This window comes from Chiloscyllium plagiosum, unplaced genomic scaffold, assembly GCF_037043375.1.
Source record: "Chiloscyllium plagiosum isolate Xiang-an unplaced genomic scaffold, Cpla_swu_hap1 HiC_scaffold_34, whole genome shotgun sequence".
NCBI lineage: Eukaryota > Metazoa > Chordata > Chondrichthyes > Orectolobiformes > Hemiscylliidae > Chiloscyllium > Chiloscyllium plagiosum.
This window is the reverse complement of record NW_028270172.1, coordinates 12,563,162-12,576,677: the sequence shown is the minus strand read 5'-3', so window position 1 is coordinate 12,576,677 and position 13,516 is coordinate 12,563,162. Positions and strand designations below refer to the sequence as shown.

At 40.4% G+C, this 13,516-nt stretch overlaps 1 protein-coding gene across 4 annotated transcripts in view; it reads left to right on the top strand.

Annotated features, from left to right (window-relative positions):
- The window catches only part of ulk4 (unc-51 like kinase 4), a 502,471-nt gene that overhangs the window by 195,073 nt on the left and 293,882 nt on the right, over positions 1–13,516 (top strand). For all 4 annotated transcript variants that reach the window (XM_043719540.2, XM_043719541.2, XM_087978491.1 and 1 more), the window contains one exon: positions 12,777–12,898. In XM_043719540.2, the coding sequence (XP_043575475.2) occupies positions 12,777–12,898 (122 nt within the window). The remainder of the gene's footprint in view (positions 1–12,776; positions 12,899–13,516) is intronic.

Here is a 13,516-nt window from a genome sequence, read left to right as displayed (position 1 = left end):
TATTTGCTGTGTGGCAGGTTCACTGCATATCCAAATGAACTGAGATTTAGCCTAATACTTCACGTTTCCTGGCATGAAAATGTCCCAGACTGGAAATTTCAACTTCTCATTCCATTAATTTGTGTCACTTTTAAAAAAAGAAGTCCTCCTACTAATGTGGACTGATTGAATGCTCAACAATGAGAAGAGGAAGTGGTGAGGAATTCCTGAATTACAAGCAGAGGTTTGCACATTCTAAATATTTGGTTTTCTAATGTCCTTTTATTTTATGACTATTAAAAGTAATAACTGCTTTGGAAAACCAATGAAAAAAATCAATCCCTGTTTTCATAGTCCTTTACAATCTTGAAAACTTCTGTTCTACCACTCTACAAACACCTTAATTCTAGAAAAAAGCCCATTGACATTTGCAGCCTGTCTTCACCAGTGGGACACCATCATTAGTAAAGGCCTAATGAACTGACAATGCCTGTTTTCCAACACTATTGCAACACTAATTAAAATTGTACATATTCTGCTTGTCTCTCTTGTATCACTTTTATATAACCCTATGCTTATCACTTCTGTATTAGTGTTTCTTGAGTCTTCACTTAAATAATTGAGATGGTTCTCATTCATTGATGCTGCTTTAGGGCTGTTACACTTACTATGAGGAAACTCAAAGTTATCACACTGAATAATGGGAAAAATTCCCTTGTGTACAACTGAGGGGAGGTTGCTACTCACATGCTCGATCATGTAGAAAGTGTTGTTGCTTTAATTATGGATTGATACATAGAGTATCTAGTTTACAGAAATTGAGTGTTGTAAGAACACCTCTCCCTAAGGGGTACTTATTGATAAATTGGGTTGCTTCCCATTTCCAACTCGGTGACTTAGTGGTAGTATCTTTTTAATATGATGGAACAATGTCTGAAAAAGCTCCAGATAATTGACACTCAAGGGTCAATATAGAAGTTCTCATTTTCTAATTTTACATTCATTGAGGCTCTGGGACTCTTGTGGTGAAGGAGACATGTCCTTCCACTGAGCCAGGAGGCCTGGGTTCAAGACTCACCTGCTCCAGAAGTCAGCATTAAAATCTCTGAGCAGGTTTTTTAAGAAAATATCTTCATTGAGTCTCTAAAGAGGGCTTTCAGGTTTATTTCAGATGCTCAATTTCTTTATCCACCTGTTCTTTGGAAGGTCTATTGTTCTTTAAACGTCATGTTATCATTCCTGTGCCCCAAAGTTCTTTTAGGGTGATATGCAGTGGAACTGTGATAAGGATGATTTTAAAGTTGTTAATGTCACATATTTTTATGCATTTGAGAAAGTTGTTAACGACTTGATTCATTCTCCCACATCTGTCTTAGATAAAGTTGAATAGGATTATTCTTTGTATCAGTTGTGAGACTACACTGGTTTAATGACAGTTACACGAGGTGATTGTTGCTGTGCAGAAGATTTGAACATCTAGTCCGTATGTGGCTCTGATGAGTTTCTAAATCAGATTAACCCTACTGTTTAGTTTCTTCAGGAGTTCTGGAATGCTGGTTAAGAGATATGGAGTGATTAAGACAGAGTCCTTGCGTAAGGATCTCAAACAGGGTTTTACTCTCTGCTTTTTAATTGCTGATTGATGTTTAGCTGGAAAGTTGAAATTTGGAAGTGTACATATTGTTCCCTGGAATTACTAGTTCTACAGCTATCACCTGCACTATCATTGCATAGGATAAAACAACCTTGGAATCTTTTCCGGACATAACTGCCTGTACTGAGCTGATCCCTTGCTGCTGTTGCTTATGCTCCATGTGGTCTTAACAGCTCATACCTTGGGATCTAATTCTAACAATACAAAAATGAAAGTTAAAAACATTCATGTTGGGCAACAAGTTCATTTCCTATTTGTGTCAAGAGATCTTTGTAAGATTTTTCCTGTGCCAGTGTGTACATAGTCTCCACTTTCTCAACGCAGATGGTGAATCATAACTCTTGACACTGCCAAAGGTGATCAGCATGCTGGGGACTTATAAAAAACCTTTTTTAATGGAAACAAGAGAGGAGTATCAGAAAGAAGAGAAAATAAACTTGAAGATATCTGAGTGGTACCAACAGCTCCTATTATGTGTAGATTTGGTTCACCCTCATAGTGGATGAATAGATTGATCTTTCCTAGCTGGGATCCAGACTCAAAAGCAGCAAGAATTAGAGAATTGGCCCAACATAGTTATTAACCCTATCTCTAGCCTGCTCCGTTTGGGTACAGCTCCCATTAGCAATGGTGAATTTATCTTACATCCTGGCCAACCTAATATAATTGCCATACCAAGAACTTGGCGTTTATTCAGTATCTTCCTTTCATGATGCTAGCTGCCAGGCACCAATGTGAAATATTCTAATGATCTGACAGCCTGAGACAGCAAGTGCTTGTGCACTTGAGTTCCAAGCTGCCTTCAAGATAAAGTCCTTGAGTTTTTCAATTTTGTTCTCAGTTATTTTTTTTAAATTCAATTTTATATGAAAGGTGAACAAGTTATCAATTATTGACCTGCACTTTGTTAATCTTTAAAGATACCAGCTCAACCCATGTTGTACATTATTTCCTCTTTGCCTGCATCTTGCTTGTCTTTCACTTGGAGATTCTGGAACTTCCTATTTTTGTCTGTTTCATTCCCCTACACTAACTTGATATTTATGTGACCACATCCTTGAAATACCAAACTGAAGTCTTTGATGCAGCAGGGGCTGATGGTAACTTAAGGATTTGTGCGATGCCAAGATCTTAAAAAAAACTCTGTGCAAATGTTTTGTGCCTGTTTGGGTAATGGCCTTATCATTTCTGTGTGGAATTTGAATCTTATTCAGAGCATAAGGACAACCATACACAAGCAATCAAGTGTACATTCAGTCTGTCTGAGCAGTTGCAAATTTTGTTAAAACTTGAGCTTGGGATTGCTAAATCGTGTTATTTTGATGACTTAGCATTACTGGATCTCGAGCTATTATTTTATCCTCAAACTGCCTCAACAATAATTATTTGCTTTTATTGCAGTTTAATAAAATATGTCAACATGCATCGCAGGTTTTGGTTACTGAATCAGAGTTATAGAGTCCTACAACACGGAGACACGCCCTTTGGCCCAAACTGGTCCATGTTGACCAAAGTGTTTGTCCATGCTAACCCCAATTCCCTGCACTTGGCCCAGATCCTTCTAATCCTGTCCTATCCAAGTATTGGTGCAAATGCTACTTCTGCTGGCAGCTCATTCCATATGCATACCACCCTCTGTGTAAAAAGGTTGCCCCTCAGGTTCGCTTTTATTATTTTCCCCTAACTTTAAACTGATGCCCTCTAGCCCCTGATTCCCCAACTCTGGGAAAAAGATGGAGTGCATTCACCCTATCCATGCCTCTGATGATCTTCTATAAGGTCCCTCCTCAGTCTCCTATGCTGTAAAGAAAAAAGTCCTAGCTTGCCCAAGCTCTCCTTATTACTCAGACCCTTGAGTCCAGGCAACATCCTTGTAAATTATTTTCCACTCTTTCTAATTTAATAACATCCTTCCTATAACAAGGTGACCAAAACTGAACACAATACTCCCAAGTGCAGCTTCACCAACAACCTCTATAACTGCAACATAACTTCTCAACTTCTGTACCCAATGCCCTGACTGAAGAAGGCCAGTGTGTCAAAAGCCTACTTCATCGCCCTGTCTACCTGTGACTCCATTTTCAAAGAACTGTGAACCTGAACTCCAAGATCCCTGTGTTCCACTACACTCCTTAAGGCCCTAACATTCATCATGAAACTCCTATCTTAATTTGACTTTCCGAAATGCAAGACCTCACACTTATGTATATTAAATTCCATTTGCCGTTCCTCACCCCACTTCCTCATCTCACCAAGGTCCTGCTGCAATTTCTGATAACCTTCCTCATTGTCACGATACGGCCTATTTTAGTATCATCAGCAAACTTACTAATCATGCCTTGAAGAAGAGTTGAAAAGGTTGGTGGATTTTCTGGTTGATGTTGCTTTATTTAAAGGTGGAAGATGAGTGAAGCAAAGTGAAGCAATTTAGGAACTGAGTTACAGAAAGCAGAAGCATATTAAGGTGAAGGCTGTATCATCAAAGGGGGAAATGTAGAACAAAAAGCTTTCAAACAGCACAGGGCGCCAGCAGGAATTAGGATGGAAGAGAATATGGTGAAAATTATTCATGAGAATGATACTTTTGATTCACTGTATTGGGGAGCCACTGTCATTGCCATCGATGAAGTTAATAGGCATTTGAGAATTACCAAGGACTTGCTAGTGGTTCTGGAAGAATGTTATTAAATGGCAGGAATCCTGGATTAGAGGTTCCTAATGTATGATTGAAAACAATGTCTGTACTTTAGCTACATGTTTGTCCTCCTTAGACAAGGGAACAAGGATAGGCAATTCAGTGTTTTGAACCTGTTCCGCTATATTAATGACATATGGTTTATTTGTGGCCAAATTTCACATACATGCCTTTGGCCTATATCCCTTAAGATACTGAATGCTGAATCATGGGCGGCACGGTGGCACAGTGGTTAGCACTGCTGCCTCACAGCGCCAGAGACCTGGGTTCAATTCCCGCCTCAGGCGACTGACTGTGTGGAGTTTGCATGTTCTCCCCGTGTCTGCGTGGGTTTCCTCCGGGTGCTCCGGTTTCCTCCCACAGTCCAAAGATGTGCAGGTTAGGTGAATTGACCATGCTAAATTGCCCCTAGTGTTAGATAAGGGGTAAATGTAGGGGTATGGGTAGGTTGCGTTTCGGCGGGGCGGTGTGGACTTGTTGGGCCGAAGGGCCTGTTTCCACACTGTAAGTAATCTAATCTAATCACTTATTTTGACTAGTTGGCAAGTAGGTGGTGGGGCTGTTTGCAGCAGGGAACAGGAGAGATGTATTCTTAGTGACTGTGGAATCAGGGAGTGCTACTTCTCTTGGTTCCACAGGAAGGTTTTTCTATTAATTTAAGTTACCTTATAGGGTCCATTGAGGAACTGAGCAGAACAGACTGTCTACCAGCTTGCTTCATCCTAAGCAAATTCTCCAGGCATAACAGTTGGATCTTGCCACTGATTGAAATGCCAGGATATTGCAGTCAGGAACAGAACAGCTAGCTGTGGGACCAAATTTGTTTGCATGTCGTTAGAACAGTTGAGTCTCACAACTGATTGAAATACCAAGAGATTGAAATGCTCGGAGATCACAGAGTCAGGAGGAAAACAGAGTTGAATGTCACAGCTGACTGTCTTGTTCCCTGACTCTGCAACATCTTAGCATTTCAATCAGATGGGACACTCAGCTGTTCTACAAGTGCCCAAACAGAGTTGGCTCACACAGCTGTTATGCTTCTCAACTCTAAGGGACTTCGGCTTTTAACAGTTGATTTGAAAATTTATGACACAAATTCCAACTGGCATAGTCATGCTCGATCTATTTCACACCTCTGCTACTGTGAATGCATCCATTGACTAAACAGGATTAAGCATCTATCGCTGCATTAACAGTTTTCACACTAGATGGATTAAGTAGGTTGTTGACAAATAAAAAGAACAAATCCATCGCTAAGGTTTTTATTCACTCCATCTTGTGATTGTTGCGATAAGTTATGCTTTTCAATTAAATAATAAATAATTAGCTCATAATAACTGAAAAGCAAAATACTCTGGATGCTGGAAATCTGCAATAAAAACAGAAAATACTGGACAAACTCATTAAGTATGGCAGCGTCTATGGAGGGTAAAACAGAGTTCCTCATTTGCTATGACTGTTCATTAAAATGAACTAAATACAAACCAGGAAGAACCTGTATATGATGGAAATCAGAAACAAAAACAGAAATTGCTGAAAAATCTCAGCAGATCTGGCAACATCTGTAAAGAGAAATCAAAGTTAATGTTTCGGGTCCAGTGGCCCTTCTTCAGAACTAATTGGTAGCTCAGAAAAGTTTTTTTTTATGCAGAAGATCGGTTGGGGTAGTGTTAGGTGTGGGGGGGTGTGCATGCATGATGAGGGGGCTGGGAATAAGAAATAAATAAGGGGTGGAGATGGAGCCCAAAGAAGAGAAAAACAGTTGGACAGAGAAAGGAGTGGATTACTGTCAGAATAGGCAAATAAATAACTGCTAATGGGATCTGTTGGGGCTAACAATATGTAGTGTGTAATAGGAGACCATGTGATCGTAAGGCTTGACATGTGGGGTTTGGGCTAAAGACAAGGAAAGGGGTACCTCAAGCCCTGAAATTGTTGAATTCGATATTAAGTCCAAAAGGCTGGAGGGTTCCCAAGCAGAAAATGAGATGTTCTTCCAGTTTGCACTAGCTTTGCTGGAGCACTGCAGCAAGCCTGAGATAGAGATAGAGATATTAGCCAGGGAACAAAGTGGTATGTTGAAGTGGCAGGCAACTGGAAGCTCAGCGTCTTTATTGCAGGCAGAACAAAAAGTGTTCTGCAAAGCAGTCACCCAGTCTATACGTTATTTCCCCAAAGTAGAGGAGACCACATTGTGAGTAGTGAATGCAGTAAACTATATTGAGTAAAGTGCAGGTAAAGCACACCTGTAAAGACTCTATCCCATTTCCCCAGTTCCTCAGTCACCATCGCATCTGTTCAGATGACGCCAACTTTGACACAGGGCCTCTAAAATGTCCACCACCTTCCTCAACAGAGCATTCCCCAGTATCGTAATTGACAAGACTGTCAGCCAGGTGTGACCCATCATCTGCAATTTAACTCTCACCCCCTCTCTTTCCTCTGACAACAACATTAAAGTCCCCCTTGTTCTCACTTACCATCCCTCCAGCATCCACATCCAGAGGATCATGAGCTGCTCATTTCCACAACGTCTAGCAGGATGCCACCACCAAACATATATTCCCCTCCCCTCCCTTGTCAGCCTACAGCAAGGACTGTTTCCTCCATGATGCCCTGGTCCATTTCTCTGTCACTCCCAACAAACCTCTAGCCCACGTCACCTTCCCTAGAAACGGCAGCAGGTGTAACACCTTCCCACTTACTTCTTTCTCAGTATCCAAGGGTTGAAACACATCTAGATAAAACAGTGGTTTATCTGCACTTCACTCTATCTAGTCTACAGCATTCATTGGTCACAATGTGGTCTTCTCCACTTTGTTGAAACAAAGCTATGCTGGGTGACCACTTCGCAGAACACCTTTGTTCTGCCACATAAAAGACAGGGCTCTCAGTTGCCTGTTACTTCAATGTATCAGCTTGTTCCCTGGCCAACACTCTATCTCAGGCTTGCTGCAGTGTTCCAGTGAAGCTCAGTACAAGCTGGAAGAACAGCACCTCTTTTTCTGCTTGGGAACTATACAGTCTTCTGTTCTCAATATTGAGTTCAACAATTCTAGGGCTTGAGGCACCTTCTCACATGTCCTTACCTCAACCCCTACACACCAGGCCTTCTTATTACATGGTCTCCTATTATACAGTACCCATTCTTAGCCTCTAAAGTTCCATTAGCAGCTATTCATTCTCCTAGGTTGACAGAGTTAAAAATCACACAACACCGAGTTATAGTCCAGCAGGTTTATTTGGAAGCACTAGCTTTCGGAGTGCTGTTCCTTCATCAGGTGGTTGTGCAGTATAAGATCAATATGACACAGAATTTATAGCAAAAGTTTATAGTGTGATGTAACTGAAATTATATATTGAAAAAGACCTGGATTGTTAAGTCTCTCATCTTTTAGAATGATCATGTTGGTTTCAGTTATTTCATATGTAAATTGCAGAACTTTTTTAAAGTTACATTCTCAAGTGAACTTTAACATTTGATGTCATGTTGGCTATACTTGCAGAATTAAATTTTGTTGTGCACAAAAACTGCATGAATCCATGTAAGATTCTGTAAATCCATTTTTTTTAGATTAGAATCAGTCTGAACATTGTGGCACAGACAATCTCACACCTTCAATGTATTATCTGGGCTGACATGACACCAATTATTAAAGTTCATTTGAGAATGTCAGTTTAAAAATGTTCTGCGATTTATATATGAAAAAACTGAAACCAACATGTTCATTCTAAAAGAAGAGAGACTTAACAAACAATCCAGGTCTTTTCAAATATATAATTTTAGTTACATCATGCTGTAAACTTTTGCTATAAATTCTGTGTTTTATGATCTTATACTCCACAACCACCTGATGAAGGAGCAGCGCTCTGAAAGCTAATGCTTCCAAATAAACCTGCTGGACTATAACCAAAAGAGAAGATGCTGGAAAATCTTAGCAGGTCTGGCAGCTTTGACAAAGGGTCAGTTAGACTCGAAACGTCAGCTCTTTTCTCTCCTTATAGATGCTGCCAGACCTGCTGAGTTTTTCCAGCATTTTCTCTTTTGCTTTCAGATTCCAGCATCTGCAGTAATTTGCTTTTATCCACCGCTGGACGATAACTTGGTATTTTGTGATTTTTAACTTTGTACACCCCAGACCAACAACAGCATCTCCAAATCTGAGGCTGACTGTTGTCTATTCCTTTGTCTGTACAACTGTTCTTCTCTTTCTTTGGGCTATAACTCCACCTATTGTATACTGCTTACCCCCTCGCCCCACTTAGTTTTCTGCGTAAAAAACAAGTATTTCCTAGATACAATCAGTTTCTGAAGAAGGGTCACTGGATCCAAATGTTATGACACGGCAATAAACCCTTCTGCTAAGTAAACCAAACACACAGAAAAGCTCACCTCACTTTGTAATCTGTTAAAGTATGAGTGACAGAGAACTACCTAAATTCCACTATTTAAAGGAAAAATAACAATTTTATTCTTTAATTCTGAAATGACCATTAAAAAACAAATTTTTACAACTCTAAGCCTCTTAGTTATCTACCTCCCACTCTATAACAATATACTGATCTAATAAAGCCCTATTAAATTTACAGTAACTCAAGTTTCAAAACCAGACAGCGGCTGTCGTCTCCAGTGTCGATCTTCCTCTATTTGTAGATCTCCCTGGGTCATCTTCGGTCTTCTGCTGCGAAGATGTTTTATACGAAAAAGGGACCTTTAACAGAGAGGGAGTGAATAGCAGTTGTTTAGAACATAGAACAGTACAGCACAGAACAGGCCCTTCAGCCCACGATGTTGTGCCAACCACTGATCCTCATGTATGCACCCTCACATTTCTGTGACCATATGTATGTCGAGGAGTCTCTTGAATGTCCCCAATGACCCTGCCTCCACAACTGCTGCTGGCAACGCATTCCATGCTCTCTCAACTCTCTGTGTAAAGAACCCGTCTCTGACATCCCCTCTATACTTTCCTCCAACCAGCTTAAAACTATGACCCCTCGTGTTAGTCATTTCTGCCCTGGGAAATAGTCTCTGGCTATCGACTCCATCTATGCCTCTCATTACCTTGTATACCTCAATTAGGTCCCCTCTTCTCCTCCTTTTCTCCAATGATAAAAGTCCAAGCTCAGCAACTTCTCCTTATAAGATAAGCCCTCCAGTCCAGGCAGCATCCTGGTAAACCTCCTCTGAACCCGCTCCAAAGCATCCACATCTTTCTTCTAATAGGGTGACCAGAACTGGATGCAGTATTCCAAGTGCGGTCTAACCAAAGTTTTATAGAACTGCAACAAGGTCTCACAACTCTTAAACTCAATACCCCTGTTAAATGGCAAATGGTGCTCTTTCTAGCTAACTGTTCAAAATGCCTGCTTTTTATACCCCAAACATCAGATCACCTCATTAGTTCGATGTTGTCAAAACAGTAAAATTTAAATTTGTTTTGATTTTAGTATCTTGGGGCATAATTTAAACTGGTTAAATTTGAACTGCTGTGAAAACAACTGAGATATCTACGTTACAACAATATGTTACATCTTTCAATTTTCTAACACACTTTGTGACTGCGAGTCAGTCACATGGCAGTTGCCTGCAAACTCTCACTGCCAAAACAGCTTTCGCGCTCTCTTAAAGGTACAGTATACACTTTCAACTTCATAAAACAAAGCATTAACTCTGATTTCTGTTCACAGATACTGCCAGACCTGCTGAGATTTTCTAACAATTTCTATTTTTGTTTCTTCATTAGGACTGATGTAAACCTCCAATTAGGACAATCTTCCTCTATCTTTATGTTTCAGATGCATCTGCTAAATGCAGTAGAGCAAAAAGGGATAGAGACGTTTCATCCAGTTTTGGATGGACATGAGGTATTGGCAGCAAGCTAGCCATGATAAACTCAGATCTAAATTTATGTACACGTCACAAAAGCTTCATTAATATAATTCCTTCCCTCGGTTGGTCAAAAGCAATGTTCACGTATCCCTCATATCACTTTCAGTTTAGTCTTTGTCAAAAATCTGAAGGTGTTTAATGAGAACAACAGCAAATTGCATGCTGATTGATTGGTCCACTGTTGAGCAGTTGGGAAACCAAGGCATCCAGTAGCTTCCAACAGATCTGGGATGATGCACTTGCTATATTCATATGGAAATTGAATTTCAAATGGAATTCAATGTAGCTAAGTGTGAGGTGATTCACTTTGGGAAGAATAACAAAAAGATGGGGTACTGGGCTAATGGTCGGATACTTGGTAGTGTGGATGAGCAGAGGGATCTTGGTGTCCATGTACACAGATCTCTGAAAGTTGCCACCCAGGTAAATAGTGCAGTGAGGAAGGCATATGGCGTACTGGCTTTTATTGGTAGAGGAATTGAGTTCCGGAGTCCTGAGGTCATGATGCAGTTGTATAGGACTCTGGTGCGGCCGCATCTGGAATATTGTGTGCAGTTTTGGTCGCCATACTATAGGAAGGATGTGGAGGCACTGGAACGGGTGCAGAGGAGGTTTACCAGGATGTTGCCTGGTATGGAAGGAAGATCGTATGAGGAAAGACTGAGACACTTGGGGCTGTTTTCATTAGAGAAAAGAAGGTTTAGGGGTGACTTGATTGAGGTGTACAAGATGATTAGGGGGTGAGATAGGGTTGACAGTGTGAACCTTTTCCCGCGTATGGAGTCGGGTATTACAAGGGGGCATAGCTTTAAATTAAGGGGGGGTAGATATAGGACTGAAGTTAGGGGTAGGTTCTTCACTCAGCGAGTCGTAAGTTCATGGAATGCCCTGCCAGTAGCAGTGGTGGACTCTCCCTCTTTATGGGCATTTAAGCGGGCATTGGATAGCTATATGGAGGATAGTGGGTTAGTATAGGTTAGGTGGGCTTGGATCGGCGCAACATCGAGGGCCAAAGGGCCTGTACTGCGCTGTATTCTTCTATGTTCTATTCTCCAAACAACTCCCTTAGCACAATCAGTTGTCATGCAGAAGTGGAGTTGTATCAATGCTGCCTGGAAGGAAAGAGGAGTAGGAAGAAATTTAAGTGCCAATGAAATGCAATGTTATCACAGTATAAGTTGAGGAATTACAGTTAAATAAACCATTATCCTATCTACTGCTAACTGAATGCAGTTAGAAAGGAAATACTGGATCTCACAGGACAACATTGTCTGTGGCAAAGTCTGTATTTCTGAAGATGTTAAATCTGATTCTCTCTCCATAGATGCTGCCAGACCTGCTGAGTTTCTCAATAACTGTTTGTTTTTATTTCAGATTTCCTCAGTTTCTTTCTTTTATTTGATGCAGCCCGGATTCATCAGGGAAAGTGTGACAGAATTGTGAAACACGCTGCAGGAGAATCTGTAGACCTAGCACAGGAGGTAGCTCCGAATGAAATAATACAGGGGAATTGTCCATAGTGTCTTGGCCAATACTTCTACCTCAATCAACACCTCAGAAACAGATTATCTCATTATTTTCTAATTGCTGTTTATCAGAGCTTGCTGTATACAAATTGGTTGCTGCATTTCCAATGCTGTAACAGTGATTACAAGAATAAATGGTGTTTTTGATTACGGGGGACTCCGATTTACAAGGGTTCGACTTGCAAACCTGATTCCTTAATGATTGTAATTTTAAAGTCTTGACAAACAAACATTTCCCATACTTAGGAGCAGCTGCAATTCATTATCCTGCATTGTGTTCTGACTTGTGTACAAACCAACTTGCATAAGAATCCAGATCAGATACCATTTGCAACCCAGGGACTATCTGTAGATTTGAATCTTCCACAGTCCCCTCCTTTCAATTTCAGAAACCATCCTCTGGATCTGATGTTCTGTATATGGTGAAACATGTTGTTATGTTCTACATATTTAGTTCATTCATATTTTTAAAAGCAAAAATCTGATCAGTTTCCAATCTTTTTCAGTGAGAATATGCCCAATTTAAATAATGGATTAGTGGTGCTGGAAGAGCACAGCAGTTCAGGCAGCATCCGAGGAGCAGCAAAATCGATGTTTCGGGCAAAAGCCCTTCATCAGGAATAAAGAGGGCTTTTGCTTGAACTGCTGTGCTCTTCCAGCATCACTAATCCAAAATCTGGTTTCCAGCATCTGCAGTCATTGTTTTTACCCAATTTAGATAATACCTACTTCTCATAATCCAAGTATTCCATCCCCCAAATCATTCTGGTGGCTCTTTTCTCTATCTTTAAATAAGCTAAAATGTGAAATGTAGACGACAGTGTTTATTATCTGTTCAATTTGGGTGCCAGAGTAATTTATAATTTTGTAGGTTTGCTTTACAATTTCAGATCAATATTGATCATTGAAGACCTCTGATGACTTTACTTATTTTTATCACAGATTGCTAAGATAGCTTCAATTAATTGTCAATCATTTCAAACATGAGCTAACCTAATTACCAACTCACAGAAATTATTTATCTAATAGGTGGTGTTCTCTCTGCACTGTGTAATGTTTCTGGGCGCAAGCATCCATCAACAATTCAAGCAAAACATTTGAAGATGTGTCTACCCATGATGCCTGTTATGCTCCATCTTGTGACAGCTCAGGTACTTTAACTTAGGCACTCATCTGGTAACCAAGAAGAGAAAGGGCTTGATCATTAAAGACTTCCAATGCTGAAAACCAAATACTTTTGGTTTTCTCTCCCTCACGGCCAACAAATTAATTTAAGAGGTAAGCGTAAATCTGTACACTACCTTGTTATATTTGAAACATTCCCCCTACCTTGCAGTTGTACGAAATGGAAGATAATCATGAAAATCTCCAAATGATTCTCATGTGTTTGTGACGAAATTGGGACTGAATAACAAAGTACACTCAATGGCCCTGATCTGAATTAAATAAAATTCCCCTTCAGAGGAGTTCCCAGCCAACTTCTGGGCCAGGAATCCTCTCAGCTGAAGCAGTTTAGTCCAGGCTCTGAATCCAGTGGATCAATGTTATTCCATGATAATTCCTGTCATGTTCCAGGGTTTAAAGGTCTAGAAGCCACTTTCATACTTCGTGAAATAAGGCAAATATGAAAGTTGAGTAAAGGTACAGTGACAAATGGGTGAATCATGTTGGTACCAAAATGGTGGGCGAGGGTTTGGGGTACCAGATGGGCAAGGGTTTAAGTGGATGAGGGGTTAGGGTAAGAAGGTGGGTAAAAGGTAGGGTAGAAG